A 24,499-nucleotide genomic window follows, 5' to 3' on the forward strand; every position below is an offset into this window, starting at 1 on the left:
ATGTTTATCAGCTGATTGACTGGAGATTCTCTCTCCCTGAGCCCACTGTGGAGCTTGGGCCTCTGTGAGATTTTTATCTCTGGGCCCCTCTGTGGGATCCCTTTCTTGCCAAGACCTTCTGAAAACAGCATATGCAACAAACTCCCAGTCTCTCCTCCTTCTATTAGAAAAGTGAAAGGATAGGAGAGTGGGAGCTCCAGAGATAGAGACAAGAATAAATAAGGCAGTGTGGGGTACATATGGGGAAGAGTCTCACAACTTGGGCATGTTTCATTACATCCATTGGCACTGATCCTATGGGAGGTAGTGGGTTGTGGATATATGGTAAGGAACTGGAGCAAAAAGGACCAGGACGCAACAGGGAAAGTGGGGATCTGGACTTTGTCATAGGCCAGCAGTCAATCAGAGGTCCAGATGCAAACACAAAATAAAATTTGGGTCCCAATAGAGGGCTGTAATTCATGATGATTAGCAGAAAGGCCACACTGGATAAGCAGGCAGACAAGAGCCAAGGATGCACATAATGAAGGGCAAGGCAAGGTGAGAAGTCCTGCCTGGGAAACAATTGGGATTTTCACAGGACCTGATGAGTAAGAAAAACCACAAAGGATGAGTAACCAAGGAGGCCTTGATTCTGTAGCAAGGATCTAGCCCCATCAGGAGAATTTTATACACTTCCCACTAAGGCAAGAACCAGTCCTGGGAAAGAGGCATCCCAGCGTCCATAGGGAAGTACATGCAAATGAATATTCCTAAGAGTAACCACGAGGGAAAGGGCAGTAGTGAAGGACTGATTACCATGCTGTCATTTCCCTCTTGCTTCTTTTCTTGCCCTTCTTGTCCAGTTCCCCCCCTGATTCAACCCTTTGAGTTTCCCCCTGCCTCCATCGGACAGCTACTCTACATCCCCTGCGTGGTCTCGTCAGGGGACATGCCCATCCGGATCACTTGGAGGAAGGATGGCCAAGTAATCATCTCTGGCTCAGGGGTGACCATCGAGAGCAAGGAATTCATGAGCTCTCTCCAGATCTCCAGCGTCTCCCTCAATCACAATGGAAACTACACCTGCATCGCCAGCAATGACGCTGCCACCGTCAGCCGTGAGCGGCAGCTGATTGTGCGAGGTGAGACCCCCCATGTGGGAGAAGGGCAGAAGAGGGGAAGGAAGACAGAGACAATCCCATGATCCTAGGGATGGAGGAATTGCGATTGGCTGTTGAGGTTACTTATCTTGACTTGCAAAGAACCTCAATATATCAGAACTTTAGGAACTATAGAAGAAAAGACTTTATCTCTACAAAGGAATGTCAATACAGGGAAAGAAGTTCTAGCCCTATCCAAAAGATATGGCCATGGATGACCATAGCCTAACATTGTGAAGGGTGGTTTCTTCCCCCTTAAGATTCAGGTTGTTGGAAAACTCTAAGCAAGTTTGTTTGTAGTAGTTACTGACTCAGTGGAACATTTTCTTCCCTTCTCCCCCTTCTAACTTCGCTAGTCCCACCTCGCTTTGTGGTGCAGCCCAACAACCAGGATGGTATTTATGGCAAAGCTGGAGTGCTAAACTGCTCTGTGGATGGGTACCCACCACCGAAGGTCATGTGGAAGCATGCCAAAGGTAGGCACCAGGGCCTTGGCTGGGAATTATTTCAGGGAGAGTGGGTTAAGAACCTGCTAAGACTGATGGTATGAATGAATACGTAATATTTCGTAAGTGCTTGCTATGTGTGAGACACTGTGCTAAGTCCTGAGGACACAACACAAAACAGAGAGACAGTCCCTGACCTCAAGGAGATTGCAAGAGTGAGACAAAACACATACAAAGGAAATGGTGACCAGGGAAGGAAGTTTTTTTGTCTGAGAAGTTGCAGTGATGGCAAATGAGAGTAATTTGGCACACTCTGTCTAGGATCAATGGTAGTTTTTATGTGATTATGGTTCCCAGAACAAGAGGTAGAAAACAGGAAAAGGGGGGAAGCAGAGTGTGGAGAGGGAGGCGGGGAGGGAAGTATGAAGGGAAAGGGAGGTACCTTCATGGCAACAATGTGGATGCAAGAAGGTGACTAGAGTGGGCAACTGGATGGGGATGAGAAGCATGATTTAGAATATCTGCCACCCATTCACTCAACAATCAAGCTCCAGGGCAAGAGTTCCAAAGTTGAGTAGATTAAGTTCCACTTAAGATGGACATTGCTTTTCTTCGTCCACCCCAGCACACACTGGAGTAGAATCTCCAGGTTCTGACATGAAAAGAAACTTGCCCCCCTTCCCCACTTTAATAGAGGTGGTATATATGTCTGGTTTTTTTCTCTTAAAAAGTATCTTATTCTGTGGTGCCCTCCATCAGCTGGCCCCATGTAACATATATGAGGAACTCATATTCCTATGTCTAGAGAGAACTTGTTCAATCTTAGCCTTAGACCTCTGGATTGCATAGGTTTGAGCAGAATTTGCTACAAATTATATTTATATATTCTTGGAATCAAGGGCTTAAACTTTTCCAGCAAGGTTAGGATCTGAAGCCAAACATATTCAAGTAGGATAATATGTCATTATCTCTTCTACATTGTGACTTTTCCCATTGTAGTTTCACTGGGGCAGCTAGGTGGTACAGTGGATAGAGCACCAGTCCAGGAGTTAGGAGGACCTGAGTTCAAATCTCACCTCAGATACTTGACATTCACTAGCTGTGTGAGACCTTGGACAAGTCACTGAACCCTAATTGCCTCATCCTGGGTCATCTCCAGTCATCCTGATGAATATCTGGTCACTAGATTCAGATGGCTCTGGAGGAGAAGTGAGGCTGGTGACCTGCACAGCCCTCCCCCACTCAAAACAAAGTCAAGTGCAAGTCACGTCATTACTTCTCTGATGGCATGGTCTTCTTTGGCAATGAAGGACGAACACACATTGCAGTTTCAATGCATTGTAGGTCACCATTAAAACAATTATTATTAAAGAGGCCATCCCTTGAGTAACTACTTAAAGAGGTCTATTCATTGAATGAGTATATCTCACTCAAAGTGAGAATCTGATTAAGACCTTAGCCTAAAATGACCAGGATCCCACATTGCATCCTGGGCCATCTCCAGTCATCCTGATGAATATCAGGCCACTGGACCCAGATGGCTCAGGAGAGGACAGTAAGATTGGTGACCTAGCATAGCTCTCCCTCACTCAAATCAAAGTCAAGTGTAAATCATGTCATCATCTTGATGTCATGGTCCTCTTTGAGAATGAAGAGTCACCATAAGAAATTAAATGGGAATTTGGGGGGAGTTTTGCAGAAGCAGTCGATAATACATGAAGGCCAGCAGGTGGCACAGAAAATGTTTGGAAACTCAGAAATACATAAAATATATGTGCAGTATTGTACAATATCAACATATTTTATCTTTTAATGCCATAATAATTCAGACTTCTCTGGTATGAAGGAAGTGCCAAAAAAATTTACATGAATTTTCCAGATTTCAGGGGCACTGCCTCTCTAGGTCCTGTGATGTGGAAGGGACAACTGTACAACTAGAAAAGGAACTGATCTGAAAATCCAAAAATCTGGATTCCAGTCTTCAACTAAATACTTGGCTTAGAGGAACCAAAAAAAATCATTTTATCCCTACAGGCTTCAATCTCTTTGTATGTAAAAGGAGAAGGTTTGCTTTAGTGAACTCTAAGGTCCTTACTGACTTTACATTAGGTGATTCTATGAAGCTACTTCTCTCTCAATCATCTGGTGCCAGTTTTTCTTCTCTTCTTTCTGGTCTCTGATCAACTCACATAGGATCACAGTTATGTCAGATTCCAGTGTCCCTTCTCAAGCATAGGCATGACTCATGGACTCCTTTGCTCTCCATGATGCAGTGAAAACATCAGAAGGGGGGCTTCTCAGAAGGCCTGAGAGACAGTATCATTGGGAGTTTAGGGGAAATGGCAGGAGCTAGACCTGAAGGTACAAAGTGCTGGACATATCTCTGAGTGGTATCCTTCGGCATTGTAATGGTAAGGGAATTTGAAGGTCTTCTCTGCTCCTTAATAGGCCCGTGTGACCTGCTTTGAGCTTTGGCCTAGTCCACAGCCTGAGTCACATGGAGCCAGTGGTGGGAAGAGCTTGCTGAATGGGTGGAGTAGGAAAGGTGCAACAAGAAAGAGAGTGAAGCGGAGCTGAAGGAGAGGGCAGGCAAAGCAAAGCACAGCAGCTAACATGAGAGAGGGAGGGATTTTGCCTAAGGGAGCTTGTTTGTAGGGAGGCCTGAAGGAGAGAAGGCTTGGGGATGGTTGTGTTCCCTGCATTGATAATGTGTATAGATTTCTTTGTTATCATGATGGATTTGGCCTTCTGCTGTTTGAATAAATGTCTTGGCTTCATCTTTGAGGAAGAGTTTATATTTTGCGAATTTACCCTGGAAATATGCATGCATATGCATAGCTGCTGCTGTGGGTATCACATTTGTGCTACAGATATTTAAACTGAGAAGCCTCAAAAGGTCTGAACCTTCTACAAAGCTCTCTGTGAAGCCTTGATTTCTTAGCTGAAATGTTCTTTCGTTGATAATGTATTGTAAGAGGAAGCTTTAGAGACATTATGATATAGTAGAGAGAATACTGATCTTGGAATTAGATCTGGATTCAGATCCCAGTTTCAATCCTTGTTATTTACCCTTGACCAAGTCAACTAATTTCTTTTCTCAGTCAATTTTTATTAAGCACCTACTCTGTGCCAGGCACTATATGAGACTTTGGGGATTTACAGACAAAAGGGAAATAGTCCTTGCCCTCCAGGAACCTACATTCTTTCTAAGCCTCAGTGTCCCATCTGTAAAACTGGGATAAAATAATACTAGCACCACTTCCCTTGCAAGGTTTTTTGTTTGTTTTGGGGGATGGGGTGAGGAAGGTGGGAGTTGGAGGCATGAATTTAGGGTTAGGGTTGGAGGCAGTTTTAGGATTAGAGGCGAAGATGGAGTCAGAGGGTTGGGGTTAGAGTCAGAGGCAGAGTTGGAGGCATTTCTTCATAAATCTTAAGGCATTATAGCAATATGAGATCCTTTCGGTGATTAAGAGGCTTGGTTTTGATGTGGATTCTTTGTGGTCTCAGTCTCTTTCTTAAGTTTACCATTGCCTGCCATTGGTCCAAGAGATCTCCAAATGATTAATGTTAGCTTCTTAATCTCAAAAAATATTCCTTCATTGTTTTAGAGATAGATCAGTTTCTGTACAGAAGTGAATCTGAGCACATCTTTGATGCTGCTGTCCTCCCTGAGTTTGAAGATACCCACCTCTAATATTTACTTGTTCAACTAGAGGATTTGGGGGGTGCGGTGACTAATACTGAAAGCCTTTATGAAATGGCTACTGGGATTCCTTCTACATTTCTCTACGATATAAAGGAAAAGCTTTTGGAGTTAAACTTTGGACTTGTGTAACCTACATAATACTTTATGAGATACTTCACATTTCTGAATGTTACCTACTGTTTACCCACTAACCACTTCTCTTTGGACCTCCTTCCAGGTAGTGGGAACCCTCAGCAGTACCACCCTGTCCCTCTCACGGGTCGCATCCAGATCCTCCCCAACAGCTCACTACTGATCCGACATGTACTGGAGGAAGACATTGGCTATTACCTCTGCCAGGCCAGCAATGGAGTAGGCACTGACATCAGCAAGTCCATGTTCCTCACCGTCAAGAGTGAGTCCTCTTTAATCACCACACGCTCACTTCCCTATTTGTCTCCCTTTCTAGGCCTAACTTGGTCCATGTTCCTTAGCTTAGAAACATCATTTCCTGTAGAGGAGGTGGAGGGAAAGGGGTAGAAGGAAAGGAGAGACTCCAAATTATGAGAAATGAAGTCCCTCAAATGGATGTTTCTTTGAACCATCTCAGAACAAAGTTTCTTGGAGGAGCTAAAAGCCTGGACAGCTCCTACAGGAAGAGGCTTATGGTTGATTCTTATTCATATAACATATAGAGTGTGTATATTGTTCAGTATTGTATTTATGTCACATATATATACTTCACATATCATAGTTTTCTCAATTAATATATCTACATAATAAGCCATTCATAAGATATAATAATGCAGAACATAGAAAGATAATTTGGAAGGAACACAGAGTCAAGAATCAGGAGATCTGGACTCTAGTCTCACCTCTTTCACTAAATAACTACGTAATTTTAAACAAGCCACTTCATTTCTTTGAGCCTGGGTGCTACATTTGTAAACTGAGGTGTTTTTTTCTGCAGTTGAAAATAGTGACTATTGTGATTCCACCATTCTGAGAAACAGTGTGAACAATGACACAGAAGTCAAACTCATTTTGTTTAGAGAACAGGACGTATTTAAGGTGTTACCTTTTTCAGGTATATGTTGTATCCTAAATGGAGGAGACATCCTTGATATTATACTAAGTACTATAAAGCATATTATCTAGAAAATATGTTCTCTGATTCTTGGAATTTAGAATCAAGTTTAGGTAAGACAAACATCAAGGGGTAAATATAAGTAACTGCCAAATGATACTGAGTCCAAACAACCAGTCTCACTATTTCAGAAGACATAGGACTTTCTCCGCATGGGTACTCACTACCCATGAGAAGGGAAGGGAAGAGAAGGGAAGGGAAGGGAACGGAAGGGAACGGAAGGGAAGGGAACGGAAGGGAACGGAAGGGAATGGAAGGGAAGGGGAAAGAGAAAAGGAAAGGGAAAAGGAAAAGGAAAGGGAAAAGGAAAGGGAAAGGGAAGGCTAGGCAAGGCAAGAAAAGGAGGACCCTGACCTATCTGAGAAGAGAATAAGAACCTACTGTGTGCCAGGCATTGTGGGAAGTGCTTTACAAAGATTATCTCATTTGATCTTCACAACAACCCTGGGAAGTAGGTACTGTTATTATCCTCACTTTACAGTTGAAGAAACTAAGGCAAACAGCATTAAGTGACTTACTCAGCCTCACACAGCTAGTAAGTGTTTGAGGCTGGAACTGAATTCATGTCTTCCTGACTCCAGGCCCAGCACTGTATCCACTTCTTCACCTAGCTGACTGAGACAAGATTCCTGATTTCTCTTCCCATCTTCCTCCACTGATTCAAATTACTTGACATATCTGATCCTCATTATCTTCAGCATAAATGAGGGGGGTGGACTAGATGGCCTCTCAGGTCCCTCACAACACAAACATTCTAATTCAAGTCACCTCAGCACTCTGTGTCCCAGTTTCCTCCTCTGTCAGATGGGGATAATAATACCTGCCCTACCTACCACATAGAGTTGTGAAGAACAAATGAGATAATAGATGTGACTGTGTTTTAAAAGTGAAAATCATAATACAAATGAAAGGGATTTTTTTAATACTCTTCTCCTCCGCCGCCCCCATTTTTTTTAAAGGCCTGTGATTTCATTGGTATAGGGAACTCCTAGCAAGGACATACCAGTTTATTGATGGAAATCAACAACAGTTATGCAATCCACAGTCTTACAGGGTTGCCTAGGGTGCTAAGAAGGTATGTCTTGCCCAGGGTCACATGGCCACACAGCCGGAGATGAGACTTAAAGCCAGGTCCTCCTGGCTCTGATGCCATTTTTCTAGCTACTATCCCACACTCCCTCTTAACTATATTGTCCTTATATCTTTTTTCAAAATTTATTTGTTTTCAGTTTTCAATCACTTCCACAAGTTCCAAATTTTCTGCCCCTCTTTCCACCCTCTCTTATAGGGGTTCTACAATGCATTCCAATTAAACACATTTTTCACATTAGTCATGTTGCATAGAAGAATTAAAATGAATGGGAGAAACCATGAGAAAAAACAAAACAACATAACAAAAGAGAAAATAGTCTGCTTCATTCTGTGTTCTGACTCTAGTTCTTTCTCTGGATGTGGATGGCACTTTGAATCATGAGCCTTTTGGAAATGTTTTAGGTCCTTGCATTGTTGTAAAGGGTTAAGTCTATCAAAAACACTCCTTGCACACTGTGGCTGATACTGTGGATAATGTTCTCCTGGTCCTGCTCATTTCACTCAGCATCAGTTGATATAAGTCTTTCTAGGTTTTTCTAAAGTCTGACTTCATAAAGTCTGCCATCATTACTTATAGCATAATAGTATTTCATTACATTCATACACCACAGCTTGTTCAGCCATTCTGCAATTGATGGGCATCCCCTCAATTTCCAGTTCTTGGCCACCACAAAAAGAACTGCTATAAATATTTTTGTACAGGGGGGTCCTTTTCCCATTTTTATGAACTCTTTGGGATAGAGACCTAGAAGTGGTATTTCTGGGTCAAAGGAAATGCACATTTTTATAGCCCTTTGAGCATAGTTCCAAATTGCCCTCCAGAGTGGTTGGATCAGCTCATAGCTCCACCAGCAATGAATTAGTGTTCCATCTCTCCCACATCTTCTCCACACTTATCATTTTCCTGTTTTGTCATGTTAACCAGTCTGATAGGTGTGATGTGGTACCTCACAGTTGTTTTGATTTGCATCTCTCTAATCAATAGTGATTTAGAGCATTTTTTTCATATGACTATAGATAGCTTTAATTTCTTCCTCTGAAAACTGCCTGTTCATATCCCTTCACCATTGAGGATTGACTTGTATTTTTGTAAATTTGACTCAGTTCCCTATTTTTGAAATGAGACTTTTATCACAGACACTAGTTGTAAAGCTTCTTTCCCACTTTTCTGCTTCCCTCCTAATGTTGATTGCATTAGCTTTGTTTGTGCAAAAACTTTTTAATTTAATGCCTTACATCTTTTAAATAGGTACTGTTTGTACTACATTCACAGAACATAGGATCACAATCATGTGTTCAAATCCCTTTAACATCACTTTGTAAATTCAGTTCAATTAAACAAGCATCTCTTTAGCATCTATTCTGTCTAAGGTTATACAGTGTCCTCTGATGCATGATCATAGTATAGAAATAGCTAGGGGATCTAGGAGATTTTGCCACCAGAACACAAGTTATGTCAGGTTGTATCATGCAGGAAAGACTTCAAATATGGTCCTAGTCTTAAGCGGAGGCTGCTTTCCAAGGGCCAGCCTTGCTAAGTACAGAGAGGTTTTTCACTAGTAGTTTGACCATTTGGTAAATGGTCCTCAGTCTTATGAGGACCTTCTGTTTCTGAAATGACAGAATGTCAGAAAACAGGACCAGGAAATGCAATTTTTAGACAATCTATGAACATTAATTTAGCTATTGTTACTCTAAATATGAGACTCTTATCTAGTAATCAATATGTGGGCATCCTGCTGGAGGAACTGAATTATTTCAATCTTAAGATTCTTGCTATAAATGAAACCAAAAGAAAGAAGGACAGGTACTTCTTGGGAAGACAGATAAAGGAATTAACAGTATTGGTTTTATCATGTACCCAAAGATAAGAAGAAACATAAATATTGATCATTTCATAATACAGTTCTCATGAAAACTGTATGCAAAAAGACAAATATGAAAATATTTGAAGCTTATGCACCAGTATGTGCTGCAGAGGATGAAGAGGTAGAGGAATTCTTCCAAAAATTCATTAAGATCCTCCAAATTAAATCAACCAACACTTTGATACCTAACGACTTCAGTGTGTGTTTGTCCTTCATTGCCGAAGAAGACCATGTCATCAGAAAAATAATGAGATGACTTACACTTGACTTTGTTTTGAGTGAGGGAGGGCTGTGCAGGTCACCAGCCTCACTTCTCCTCCAGAGCCATCTGAATCCAATGACCAGATATTCATCAGGAAGAGTGAAGATAACCCAGTAGAAACGACTTCAATAGAAAGATGAGAATAGGTGAAGATGGCCATAACTGACCATTATATTGGAAAGTACAAGTTAGGAAGAAGAAACGAATAAGATCAGAAACTTGTAGGCCACACATAAACCTCGCATCTCTACATGATGAATGCTGTCTTCAAGGAAAGAACCAGTGGGTACTAGATATGACAAACAATAATATCACACAAACAAAAAAGAAAATTAATTCTATTTTTACAAACAGGAAATGACACATTACTGATATGGGCATCATCCCTGAATAATCTGTCTTTATACTCATACCACTAACTTCTTAGAGAACAAAATTAATACAACACCAGAAGAATGAACAAATTTTTAAAAGATGTGACATGACACTAAATTAAATCCAACCTGACCTATTGAAATAAGTTATTGATATCAATAAACTGGAAATGGATAGAAGTATGTCAGCACTTATTTAAATAATTTCATACATATATTTAGCCAATGTAAATAAATTGTCATAACCAAAAGAACCTAAAATCTGACTTAATCAGCAAACACTTAATTTACTCACTAAGCAGAAAAATGATAACTGAAGGCAATATCAGTCTCAAATATAAAAACACTTTTCAAATCTTGTAATGAAGGATGGTGGTAATAAAAGTAGCTCACAAAGCAGTGGAAGAAATGTTTTTTTAAGAAATCTTAAAATAAGATCCTATTAAACAAGTTATCTCCAAGATGTTTAAAAATGAAACTGGAAAGAAGAAAACAAACCAAAGATGGAAAAGATCTGTAGGAATTTGTATAATAAAATGTTTTTTTACCATCAAGGACAGTGGGGCTACCACACATATAGTCTAACAGCTTCACGATCCCAAATGTGCTTATAGAGGAAATGGAAATGGCATGGAAGAGGACGAAGATAGGAAAAGTAGCTTGTAATTGTTGTTTGGTCATTTTTGAGTCATGTCTCTCTCTCTGTAACCTGATTTGGGGCTTTCTTGGCAAAAATACTGGAATGGTTTGCCATTTTCTTCTCCAGCTCATTTTACAGATGAAGAAACTAAGGCAAACAGGGTTAAGTGACTTGCCCAGGGTCAAACAGATAGTAAGTGTCTGAAGCCAGATTTGAACTCAAGAAGATGAGTCTTCCTAACTCCATGCCTGGCAGTCTATCCATTGCACCACTGAAGTACCCTAAAGCAGTTTGACTAGACCAATTATAAGTAAAGGAGATCTATGCTAGAAGTGACATAATTTTGAGGGAGCAAGTTTCAAGGCATCTGAAGTAGGGTAAGATATAAGAAAATGTGGAGGGAAATTATATTTTATTAATATAGAAAAAGGCCACTGAGATAACATCATTTACTACTACCAACCATAGATTTACTTTCCCAATGAGAATATCCTTAACAAGGAATTGATGACAGTGTTAGAAGAAAATAGGAAACTTTCAAAAGCAATATTCACATCTTTACCATTATACAATTGACTAAAAGATGTAGAGAACACAAAATCCTAGTGCTTATTTGCTCACTAATTTAAAAAGCCAACAATAACATTTTATTTGGTAGAACAAAACACCATTTTAAAAGCTCTTATTCATAAATGTGTCTTCCCAAGCATTTGCCAGAATTATAGAAGATTCCCTGGAAGATCTAATAACAGAGCCCTAATCTCTGACCCTGGGTAGGCTGAGGCTAGTGGACCCCTTGAGTTTAGGAGTTCTGACCTGCAACAGGACTAAAGCTGATCAAGTGTGTGCAGTAAGTCCAACATCAAAATGTCCCCAGAAAAAAGGGACACCAGAATGCTTAAAGAGGGGCAAAATAGCCCAGGTCAGAAAAACAGAACAAACTGAAGTTTCTATGCCAATCATTATTGGGATTAGAGATGAATGGCTACTGTACTTTCAGCCTGAGAAAAATGAGGATGCTGGGAGGGAAGGAAGGAAAGAAGCAAGGAAGGAAGGATCCAACATACATACATTCACTATCTGTGTGTGTGTGTGTGTGTGTGTGTGTGTGTGTGTGTGTAAGCATTCGAAGCACATACAATGAAATGCAAGATAATTTCAGCACTGATGGGTCAGAAAAAGCCTTTTGTAGGGGTGGTATATGAGCTGTGATTTGAAGAAAACTCATAATTTTACAGAGTAGGAATGAGGAAATACGTTCCAAATATGGGGTACTGTTTAAGCAAAGGCACAGAGATCCAAAATGGAATGTTGTGTATGAGAAAACAGCTAATGGGCCACTTTTGTTAAAATGAAAAGTGTGTGAAGTAATATGAAAAAAGACCAAAAAGCTAACAAGGTTCTAGTTTGTGAAGGCCTTAAAATGCCAGGTAGAAGAGTCTCTAGTTTACCATAGAGCTAATGGGGAACCATTAAAGATTTTTGAGTACGAAATGTTGAGGGTAGGGAGTTGACATAGGTCTGTATTTAATGAAAGTTTGTGGATATATGTGAATATAACATTCCCATTATATAATCCTACCCATATTCTAGGTTCTCTATATCCCAAAATGTTGCATATTGGGCAGTTTTCCAAAGAACATTCTCTGGTCCTGGGGAGGTAAGTGGACGGTACATAGTCTGTCTTGGACGATGGGAGAAGGTTTAGAAGATCAGAGAGCTCCAGACTCTGCAGAAAATTGGCCAAGCAGGGTGTGGGAGTTCCCTCCCTTTAGAATCTCAGTGCCTTTATTCCTTGGCAAAGTCCTCGCTCTGCTCTGTTCAGCTCAGGACACATGAGCCTGGGTGATCGATGCACAAGGAGCGCAGGGGGCTGGAATCCCTGCTCCAGGGAGCAGCTTCCCTTACACTATCAAAAAGCACTTTGTCCTTAATAAAAGTAGGCAATCAATCTACATGGCCCAACCAAAGAAAGAGGGGAAGGAAAGCATCTGGCTAATTCTGTCTGCGCTGGAAGGGCTGTGAGAAGCCTTATTGAAATTGTACTCTTTATTTGATGTTTATCTTCCTCCTGTCAGCAGGAGAGATAAGCCCTCACTCTGAGATTCGTTTTTCTTGTCATTTCCTTTTCTTCTATGAATAAGGGGATTCCCGGCATTTGCTGCTGAATTGCTGGTACCTTCTAGCTCCTAGAGGTTTCACAATAGTATCTTCCATGGTAGTCCAGTGGTAAGAATGTAGCATAGCCATAACTAGGGTGTGGCAACTGGGGGTTTGTCCTCAATGTTGAAAATTAAGGGGCACCAACAACATGATGTTGAACCATGTTTTCTTCCTTCAGGCAAATGAGCCTATGTGAGACTAAATGAGTGCGTGATAATGAATAAGAACAAATTAGTGATATTAGAGCCTGTCCAAGGGGAAAGTGAAGGAAGTACAGGTGTGAGTGGGTATGGACACAAGTGTTTGGGACTGAGAATGAAGAGAGGAAAAAGGGACAAATGAGGGGGATAGAAATGTTGGAATGAAAATGAAAATGCCTCTATCTGTGACCGTAGGAAATTAGTTTTATTCTGTGTTCACCATACAAGTGACTCCCCCCACACTTTGTCCCAGTTTCAAAAATATTCCCAGTTACAGTTCTGAGATGTGAGAATATGCTATAAGATTCATTCCTGAATTCTGTTCCTAATGTGCCATGTGACCGTGAACAAAATCATTGTAGCATTCTAGACCTCGATTAAACATCTCAAGCCTATCACACAAGCCAGGGAGGAGGCAGAAAGCATTCTAAACTCTTTAGAAGATTCATGCCTTGCTACATCCATATACCTATGGGTATATGGGTTACAATGTCAATCTCATACAATGAACTTATCACATTCTATCATGTCAAATTTACTTGAAAGTTCTATGCTTGGAGTGGGGCAGGGCAGTTAAGGGCAGCTAGCTATATGAACAAATCTGAAATTTATGACTGAACCACAACAGATTTTTATTTTCTCTGTATCTCCTCTTTCCTAAAAAAGCCTGTGGTAAACACAGAATAAAACTAATTTCCTACAGTCACAGATAGAGGCATTTTCATTTTCATTCCAACATTTCTATCCCCCTCATTTGTCCCTTTTTCCTCTCTTCATTCTCGGTCCCAAACACTTGTGTCCATACCCACTCACTCCTGTACTTCCTTCACTTTCCCCTTGGACAGGCTCTAACATCACTAATTCGTTCTTATTCATTATCACGCGCTCATTTGGTCTCACATAGGCTCACTTGCCCTCACACATACACATTCTTTGTCAAAGGTTGTCTCTTACACACTCTTACTCTCACAGTTTTTCTCATAAACACCTAAACACATTCTATTACAGTATTTTGCTTTGAGGTTTTGGTTTGTTGTTGTTGTTTCTCTCAGGATTAACACAGTGCCTGATAACATAGTAGGTGCTTAACAAATTCTTATTGACTTGTTGATCACCCTGCCTGATCCTTCTCAAGCCTGGCCATTCTGATAGCCACTCTTTCTACTTTCTACCAGCAGCAACTCTAGAACCAAATCAGTAATAAAGGAAACAGTGAGGCCTGGGAGCATTGGGTGTGGAGCATGGGAGAGAGTCAAGCAGGTCAGTGTGGCTAGATCATAGAACGTGTAGAAGTGAGTAAGATGTCAGAAGACTGGAAAGGTAGGAAGGGGCTAGGTTCCAAAATACACTTCCCTACCTTTGTCTCTTCTTGCATCCATCCTCTTATATAGGACCACAGACTTACAGATTAAAGGACCTTAGACTCACCCACCCCCATTTTACAGGTGAGGAACGAAGTCCAAGAAGGGTGAAGTGACCTGCCAGGTTTCTGGATTATCTCTATGTATTTCTATATCAATACTTGACATATAGTAAATGCTTGATAAATGCATTTTCATTAATTCATTCATTCATCTGTATGTGCAAGTGGTAGATGGGAATTGGCTGGTGTTATGGAATGGGACTTAAGAGAGAAAAAAAAAGTAGAGTCCTATGACCCCCGACCTTGAGCCCTCTCCCCTAAGCCTACCTCAGCTTTGAGCAAACACCTTTGGCTGTCTCTTGCTTATTCAATTTGTGCTGAAGAAGGAATAAGAAAAGCACTTACCTTCAAGGATGGTTGGAATGCTCAAATGAGATAATATGGTAAAGCATTTTGCTGTCTACATGTCAGCTATTATTTTTAAAAGGAAGGAAGGATGATCAGAAAATCTGGGTTTGAATTACAGTTTTGCTATTTGCTACCTGTGTGGCTATTTGGACAGATCACCTCACCTTTCTTGGACTCAGTTCCTCACCTGTAAAATGAAGGAGTTGGCCTAAGGTCCCCTTCTGCTGTAACTCTATGGTCCTATGAAAGGGGCTAGCTAGGTGGGGCAGTGGATAGAGTGAGTACTGCACCAAAAGTCAGGAAGACTCATTTTCCTGGGTTCACATCTGTCACCAGACACTTACTCACTGTGTAAGTCATGTAACTTTGTTTGCCTCAGTTTCCTCATCTGTAAAATGAGCAGGAGAAGGAAATGGAAAACTGCTCCGGTATCCTTGCCAAGAAAACCCCAAATGAGGTCGTGAACAATCAGACATGGCTGAAAAACTGCTGAACAACATGAAAGGGGCTGGAGGCAAGAGGGAAAGGTGGGGTAGTGGACTCTGGAACCTAGTTCCTTCCTCCCTTTCCAGTCTCCTATCCTCTTACTCCCTTCACACATTCTATGATACAATCACACTGACCTACCTGGAATTCCTCCAACTCAACCACTCCATCTCCCATCTCTTTACCTTTGCATTGGCTGTGTACCCCATACTTAGGATGCTCTGCCACTTCACCTCTACCTTTTAGTTTCCTTGGCTGCCTTCAAGACCCAGCTCAAACCCCACCTTTCTGTGGGAGGCCCTTTCAAGTCCCTCCAGTTGCTAGTGCCTCCCCCTCCCAGATTACTTTCATCTATTCTGTTTATATCTTATATGTACCTACTTATCTACATATTATCTCCCCCATTAGAATGTGAGCTTCTTGAAGGCAGAGAAGGGAAGGCAGCATAGGTGGGCTGGGCCAGTCTGTAAAGTGAATACCTCCAGAAGGAACTCACCAGTGGGAGAAGGGGTCCAGTTTTGTGGGAGAATATTTCAAAGTGAGAGTAAAGGGCAAAATCATTGCAGCTTACAAAGCACAGAGTTCTATTTTCCCTCAGTGTGATTAAAGCCAATACAAAGGTGTTGGCTGTGTAAGTAGAAAAGAAATATATGAGATGTTGGTGAAGGTAGAAATGACAAGATTTGGCAATGTACTGATATGTGGGGCAGAGTGAGAGTGAGGAACCGAGGATGAGAACCAAGGAGGATAGTGGTACCAGCCAAGGTTGAGAGCCAAGGAGGATAGTGGTACCAACCAAGGTTGAGAGCCAAGAAGGATAGTGGTACCAGCCAAGGTTGAGAGCCTAGGAGGACAGTGGTACCAACCAAGGTTGAAAGCCAAGGAGGATAGTGGTACCCTCAACAATCACAAAGGAATAAAGAAGAGAGAAGGGTTTAGGGTAAAATATAGTGAGTTCTACTTTGGAAAAGTGGAGTTTGTGATTTCTATGGAACATTCAGTTCCAGATGTTCAAAGATGGTTGCTAAAATGAGTCTGAAGTTCCAAAGATAGACTAGAGTTGGATATGTAGATCAGGAGCTCATCACCAGTGTGGTTACTCAGGTATCAAAATGTTCCACAAATCAACTTTGTTTACAATTCCCCATGTATTGTGATTCCCCCTGGTGAGAAGCAGGAGGCCACATTTCATGGCCCTTTTTCAACTACATGTATTATCCACATCTAATGTTTTCAACAAACTTCTTTCCTCTTGTCAAAAAAGACACATCTGCGAGCTTTCAAAAAGCAGACGTACTCTATCCTCTACCTAAGAACAATAAGATTAAGAAGATAAAGATGCTGAGGGAAATTTAGACCATAAACTGGGTTCCAGAATCAAACAGAAAAGAGTATGGAATCAAGCAGTATTTTGAATCACCTCATGATGATGATGATTAGCATTTATATGTCATTTTAAGGTTTACAAAGCACTTTACACACATTATCTCATTTGATTGCTGCAACAACCCTGAGAGATAGGTGCTATCATCATCCCCATTTTACAGATGAGGAAACTGAGGCTAACTCTGATTAAATGATTTATCCAGCATCACACAGCTAATAAGTAAAGCTAGATTTGAACTCAGGTCTTCCTGACTCCAGGTCCAGTGATTTATGCACTGTGCCAGCTACCTGACCACTGCTTGATCACTGGGCTCTTCCAATACCATATAATAGCTTAGTAGAAAAAGCACTTAAAGTAAGATGACATGGGTTCAAGTCCTGGTTCCAACACGTAATAGCTGTGTGATTTTGGGATGTCATGCTCACCCTCAGTTTTTTCTCTTGTAAGATGAAAATAATGATGTTGCCACTACCTGCCTCGCAGGAAGTTGTCGGCAAAGTGCCTTGTAAACCTTAAGGTGCTTTTATAGAAAGGTAAACTATGGAAGGTATTGGACATGACCTCTTACAGCCCACCAAAGGCAGTCACAACTTATGACTGGTGAGTCATAGAGGGAATAAATATAAAAAAATTATTTTGCTGTCTTCTTTGAAGTAGTAAATGGAGCAATGAACTTAGACTCAGAAATACCTGGACTTTAGAGACATTTAAGCACCCTCGCTTCAAATCACTTAACCTTTATGTGTATCAGTTTCCTCATGTGTAAAATGGGGACAGTAATAACCTACCTCCCAATGTTGTGAGAATCAAAAGAGATGACTTATGTAAAAAGCACTGTGCAAACCTTAAAGAGTTATGTAAATTGTTAGTACTGTTACAATTCATGTTATTCTCATCTTTTTCAAAGGAATTCAGGTAGAAACAGTCTGAGAACAAGTCACTATCCTGTTATTATTCTTTTCTACTTAATCTTATGAAGGGGACAAAATGTTGGTTTTGTAATTGAATTTTTTAAATTGTGTAGAAGTTCATCTTCTAAAGGCTCACAAAAAACATCTCAAGAACCAGTCCAGTAAGAGATAAGGCAATGAGATTGGCGAGTGCCTCATCCTGCTTCCATATGATTTTGATTTCTTCTGCTGACTCTCTATTTAAAAGGGTTTCACTCCATATAGCTTGAAGACTATGGACTTTTGATATGGTGACTTCTATTCAAAATGTTGTTCTTAAATTTTTGTGGAACCATGTTTACCCAGGTGATTGTGATCAATGATTTTCTGTGCTCAGATTCTAGTTCCAATACAGTTTTTAATTCTCAAAGATATTTTTAGGTCTGTGTTTGTAGTGTAAGGATTTGTTGTCTGTAAACTTGTAAATCACAGCAAATTTCTGTGTATAATTCAAACTACTCGATCATGTTTCTCTAAGTATCCACAAGATGATAAGTCTTTGCAACCTGCAGTGATACGTTGCAGTTTCTACCACTTCATTGCATAATCTGCATTGATCAACAAATCTAAGCTTCTTAATTATTAATAGTCTTTCTATAATTTCTGATGGCAATATTCTGATCCTGAATTGCTATCATAAAGCCCTTCATTTCTATAAATGAGTCCACATGACAGCCATTTGTTAAAATCTTCTTTGTCAGCAGCATATTGTTGGTTGAGTTCATGTGGGTGTTGTCCTTTCAGCACCTTTGATTTCCATACTTGCTTGCATCTTAGCCATTCTCTAGTTTCCATCTAAACACAATGTTCAGCAGATCCAGTGGTGTTTACCTGTTGCCAGATTTTGCTATTGCTTTACCAAAGGAAGTGATAGTCTTTTTTTTTTTTTTTGCTAAGGCATTTTTGTAAATTGTTAACCTATTTATTGCTTGCTCTGAGTACATCTATCAGTTTTCTTCCTCCTCTTTTAACAAGGAAGTATTAATCCTCTACCTGCCATAGCTCTGCAACTTGTAAACATTGTGAGGGTTTTTATTTGGACACCTTTTAGATCCATTGTCGTTTACTTTACCAAGCCAAAGTTTTACATGAAGACTAATACAACAGAAGAACTAATTGTGCTCTTTCTCTTAAGCCTTGACTTCATTATACCAGTCATTCTCTTAATTTATACAACCTTAGCTTTCTCTTCTATAGAGTCATGCTTGATATGTCTTTCTTGGAGAAGATCAAGGTGTTTATAAGTATTCACTCCTCTACTGGTTCATTTGACCACACCCAGTGAAATTTTCACTTCTGGAACCCAAATGACATTTCAGTATCATTGGAGAAAGTTTCCACTAGACAAAGTAGCTATTCAGTGTGATTTTCAGTGGCACTATTATAACTTGATGTCATCCATTTACATTAAGTGATTAATGCAGTGTTTTGGTACAACTCCAAAAAACCTTATCCAGAAAACCATTCAGAAGTGACAATAATGGATTTAAGGTTAGACAGAACCGTAGTATGTTTAAACTGTCTATCTGGAAGATGCCACCTTTTATATCATTTGTTCTTGATATTATTTTGTTGGTGGTGTGTTTTAAATGGAGAACAGTTTTACATATGGACCTCAAATAATCTTACATTCTCACTGGCATGGGTCTATTTTGTACATTTGCAATACATGATTAAGCCATGGGTGTGGAACAGAGTCGAAGACTTTGTGATTGTGTATAGATGTTGTGACACATGAGTGACTTATTAAATACCTATCAGATTGATTATAATAATAGTACTAATAGGTAGCTAATGAGAGAGTATTTGTAAAGTGCTTGGCACAGTGCCCAGCACATAATAGGTGCTTAATAAATGCTTATTCCCTTTTTTTTTGCTCTGCCCCCTCCCCTCCCATTTGTGGTTTGCAAAGTACTTTACATGTGATATTTCATTTGGTCTTCACAACAACCCTGGAAGGTAGATGTTATTATCTCCATTTTACAGATGAGGAAACTATGATGGCCCAGGGTCACATAGATAATGTACATTTAAGGCAGGATTTGATTTGAAGTTTTCCTAACTCCAGTGCTCTTTCTGCTATAGTACCTAAATTTTATTATATTTTTTGACCACAGAGACAACTAGAAATTTTGTACATCCTCGTTTTTAATGAGTTCCCTTTCCTCTAGTTTCTTTCCTTCTCAAGCCTCTACAATTTTTTTAATTAGTGTTAAATTGTTTATAATGGGTTTTTTGATGCTATTTTGACTCCCTGAATTTCTTTTATGTTTTAGCTTGGGTTTCTGAATTCCAGTCCACATAATGGTATTTGTTGTTTAGATGTTTTTACCATGCATATCTGCCAAGTATTGATTCCATCTCCCAATGTCTTTCTGTATATCTTAAATAATTTTCTCAAACCATGTCTCCCATTTATTGCCTGTTGGTAGGAATATTTATGCAAAGTTCCATCTTTCCTCCTATGATCCATTTCTTCCATGATTCATGCTATAATATTGGACACAGCATATACTGTTATATGCAGGTTCTGAAATGTTTGTACTCTCTATCAAATATAGTTGGAGGATACACTCATTTATTATGGTCATGAGATATCAACTTTTTTAAATTATTGTTTTCATGCAGTTGATCTGCTAGTTGGATTCATGTTGTCCAATACAAAAAAGGGATTTTCAAAATTCCAATCTAAGTATGCCCATCCCCTTTTTAAAATCATTCAAGACATTGGCATTATTCTTGCTATCCTTTTCAACATGCCTAATAACATTCCTAACAACAATATCATAGAGGCAACAAGAAAGAAATATATAGAATGGAATTCAATAAACAAATGCATATCAGAAATTCTTGATAATCATAATCAACAATTGAAAAACAGAGCTAAAAAGTAAAGGTGATCTAAGGAATCAAAATAGCACACACAATACACACACACACACACACACACACACACACACACACACACCACTAAACAATTCACCAATTTATTTTTTTAAGGAGACTGTAGAAGCTTGAGAAGCGTAAGTAGCACTTCCTGGAATTTGTGTGAAGTGTAGGTTTTCACTATCTTCAGGTTCTTCAACTTTTTCTTCTTCAGATTTGAGTAACTTCTCCATTTCCATACTTAACTAATTTGGGCTTAGGAATGAATTTATTTCTTTAAATTGTCCTACATTGATCTATAACGGACTGTTGGACACCTTAGAACTATGTCATTGACAAAAAAAAAAGTATGAGGTGCTTGTCTGTAAGATTTGTCTCCAAATTTAATATTGATACATAACAGAAGCATTCAAGTCTTCAGTCCATTTCATGCACATTTATGGTTTGCTTCTTATTGTGATCAACACCATCTGTACCAAAGCAATCCCATAAGGTGGAGTAATTAATATTTCTGGTTTGCTTTATTGGGCCTTAACTTCTTGTGATACCATAAAGTGAAGCAGCTCCATTTGATGTGTTCTCCATGCACAGTTATTCATCACAACAGCTTTAAGTAAGGCCAGCCTGCAATCCTGTGCCATGCCTTGTATTTCTTAGATTCACAGGAACAGTTATATTACACTGGCTGGAGTTCTAAACCGATCAGTGGTATTGCAAACTGGCCAGTATTTCAAGATTCTTTTCAGTCATTCTACCAGCAGAGAGATTCTGCTGTATATATCACCTTGCCTGAAATTCTCTAACTTTGACGTTTCATGCACTCCTCCAGTAATAGACAAAGGATTGGGCTTTAAGGAGTTGTGGTCATTATCATGGCATTGCTGGAGGAGATAAAACAAGAAGAATGGAGCCACCATTCTTTGGAAGTTTTGAGAAATTCCCCCTCCATGCGCTTCCCAGAGTCACTTCTGAAAGGATGCAAACCACTCAAGAGCAAATCATCTCACCCTTCTCTCCTCTTCCCTCTACCCCTTTCCTTCCTTTCATCTTCTTCTCTATTTCTTTTCTCCTCACTCTCCTCTAACACTATGCCCCTACTTGGACCAAAATTGAGCAAACAAAAGGTATAGGAGGATGCTCATGGCCAGCCTTGGTCCAGGTTTGAGGACTTGCGATCTGGATGATGTGAGGATGTACTTCTTCAAATGCTGTTTTATTCCCTCTCAGGCCTCATTCCATTCACATCTGTCAGCTGCTTCCCTTTTCCCAGAAAAACCACATATACTTGTAGCTCCCTGCCATCTAACAGTTTAAAGCTTGTAACCATCCAGTAGCATCTACAGTTCTGGCTTCTACAGCTAGCTTCTATACCAGCATGTCCACATACATTACAAACTCAGAGAACTCCTCCCCTCCATGCTGAAAAGCATTAAGAAACTCACCTTAATGTAGGTTCACCAAAGAGACCCTGAAATGCCAGCCTGCCTCTCTAACCCTTGCAAACATTCCCATATGGTGACATCAAGGCCCTGTGATTTCACACCATACATTAGACTGAATGCTGGTGCTCTGAGACTTTTCCATTTGTCTCACCTATTTCTCCATATTAGTTGACTGCTTTGCTATAACATGTAGCATGTTCTGTCTAGGACTTGAATGGTTCTTTTCCAGAGAAGAAATAGAGAGAGCTGTTTCCTTGAGATCCTTCATAACTTGACATGCTGGCATTTGGATAGAGTTCCAGACCTGGAGTCAGGAAGCCCTGCGTGTAAATCCAGCAAGTCTCTTAACCTCTGTCTGTCTCAGTTTCCTCATCTGTAAAATGAGGGTAATAACAGCACTTCTTCATAGGGTTATTGTGAGGATAAGATGAGGTAATATTTGTAAAGTGCTCTACAAACTTTAAAATGCTTCATAAATGTTATGGTTGTTTTTACAACCCAGCCTTCTCTCCATCTCCAGATGTCGACTTATCAGTTTCTCCTTTTGTATAATCACACTGTGCCTTCTTGCTATTTTTCTTCCTGAGGAGAGGGTTGAGGATATCAACTAGTCTTCAGATTTTTCTCCCTACCTATTGTTTCACCGGGTATTTTAGAACTAGTTCATATATAGTCTATTAAGTACTTCACTTCTCCACCAAGATATCTACAGCATCACATGAAGTACTTTCAATATCTTTATCTCTTAGGTCCTAAGGCCATTCTTTAACTAACAGTTCTCTAGGTGCATTGCTATACACCAGGATACTAAAAGTCGAGGATCTATTTTGAGTTTTGTTCTCATTGTAACTCACAACTCAATCACCATAGAAATAAAAATAATACTGCAGTGGCACCTTGACACACAACAATAAAAGTGTTTTTTTTAAAGCAGCTGATCTAGTTCGATACACACACACACACACACACACACACACACACACATCAAAAAAAAACCTAGTACTAAGGTATCCAAAATAGAAATCTTAGATGAGCCCCAACAATGTAGCATCCAAGTTCTCCTTCACATGTGGGCTTCTACAAAACTATTTCAGTTTCCAGGTACTTTGAGGGTCAGAATTGGTTTCTGCTCTCTCTCTCGAGCCCCCTCTACTGTGTTTGGTTTTGCTACTCAGCCAAAGGATTAGTTCAAAGAAAATATATGTAATAAAATAACTTAGAATAGAGCATCTCCCCCATTGACCTTGAATGAATCCCTACACTATGAAGAGTAAATCTCCACATGGATCACACATGGGACATCCAAGCAGGTAATACAAGTAGCCAGAGTGCATTTGTAGAGGGGTAACTCATATCACTGGCACTGCAGACCTTTTCATGGCTTCCATTGATGTCACCATGATGTTCCCTGAATCATGGTACTCCCCACCAGATAGTGTATCTCAACTACTCCCCTCAGGGTGACCCTCATATCTACACTACAACTCGTTTTTAGCTATCTGGATATCTTGAGTCACCTAATACCCTCACCAGTATGTACTAGGAATACCATGGTCTATAAACCTCCTTCCTGAAAAGGAGGAGGATAGTACTTTCAGCCTTCTACTATGCTTCAGCTATAGTCTTTAACTGAGGTGCTACCTTCAGGGGAATCTTCTCCTCTGTGCACCATCCACTAGGGGATGTTGTGATTAGTAAGCCTCTCCCCAGTAGTGGAGGGCTACAATTCTCCTCAAAGACTCTTTTGGTCAATGGCAATGGCATTCCTTAGCCAAGCTGTTCTAATAATGTAGCAGATGTCCATCATGGAGTCACATCTGCTTTATACACTCCTCTTTCCTTTACCATTTCTTCTGAATAATTGAATCATATATTATAGATTTAGACCTGGAAGGTGCTTTCAAGGCCATCAAATCCAGCCACCTTATTTTACAGATGAGGAAATTGAGACATAGAGAATTTAAGTGGCTTCAGTTCAATAGTCAGCTAACAGGGTCAGAAACCCATTTTAATTCTTAGTCTTTATAAAACTCCCCTGGTTGATGCAAATATCTCCCCAGAGCTCCATGTCCTCAAATGGAAAAAGAAACTGAGTAAAACTATGGTAAGAGAATTGCTTTTAACTGATTTTCTGATCCTCTGTTTTATGTAAATCACAAAAATCTGAGTTTACAAGGTCCCTGCCTTGATAAAACTTACAATCTAGTGTGAGGGATGAGACACAAACACATATCACTATAATGTGCAATATTCCATGATAAGCATATGTGTTCTGAGGAGGAAAGTTAAATCATTTGGAGGTCAGGGGGTTAGAAGAATCTGAGGTAAAGAGATCAGGCTCAGGGATCGATGATGATGATGATGGTGGTGGTGGTGGTGGTAGTGGTGGCGGTGACGGTGGTGGCGATGATGGTTTTGAGTGCCACATCCAGAAATCAAGATCTGAGTCATGACTGTTCCACTGACTCTTTACCCTTCAACAAGTCATCTCCCTGGGCTTCAGTTTTCTTAACTGTGAAAAGGAGAGGGTCGTATTTCATGGTCTCTGAGGTATCCTT

The 24,499-nt window shown here is 40.1% G+C and overlaps 1 protein-coding gene across 1 annotated transcript in view; it reads left to right on the top strand.

Moving 5' to 3' along the window:
• DSCAML1 (DS cell adhesion molecule like 1) overlaps positions 1–24,499 on the top strand; it is a 519,485-nt gene that overhangs the window by 417,548 nt on the left and 77,438 nt on the right. Inside the window, exons 9-11 of the mRNA XM_072610971.1 lie at positions 846–1,124; positions 1,499–1,618; positions 5,512–5,688. Coding sequence (XP_072467072.1) covers positions 846–1,124; positions 1,499–1,618; positions 5,512–5,688 — 576 coding nt within the window. The remainder of the gene's footprint in view (positions 1–845; positions 1,125–1,498; positions 1,619–5,511; positions 5,689–24,499) is intronic.

Source organism: Notamacropus eugenii, chromosome 5 (genome assembly GCF_028372415.1).
Source record: "Notamacropus eugenii isolate mMacEug1 chromosome 5, mMacEug1.pri_v2, whole genome shotgun sequence".
In the NCBI taxonomy this organism is placed as follows: Eukaryota; Metazoa; Chordata; class Mammalia; order Diprotodontia; family Macropodidae; genus Notamacropus; species Notamacropus eugenii.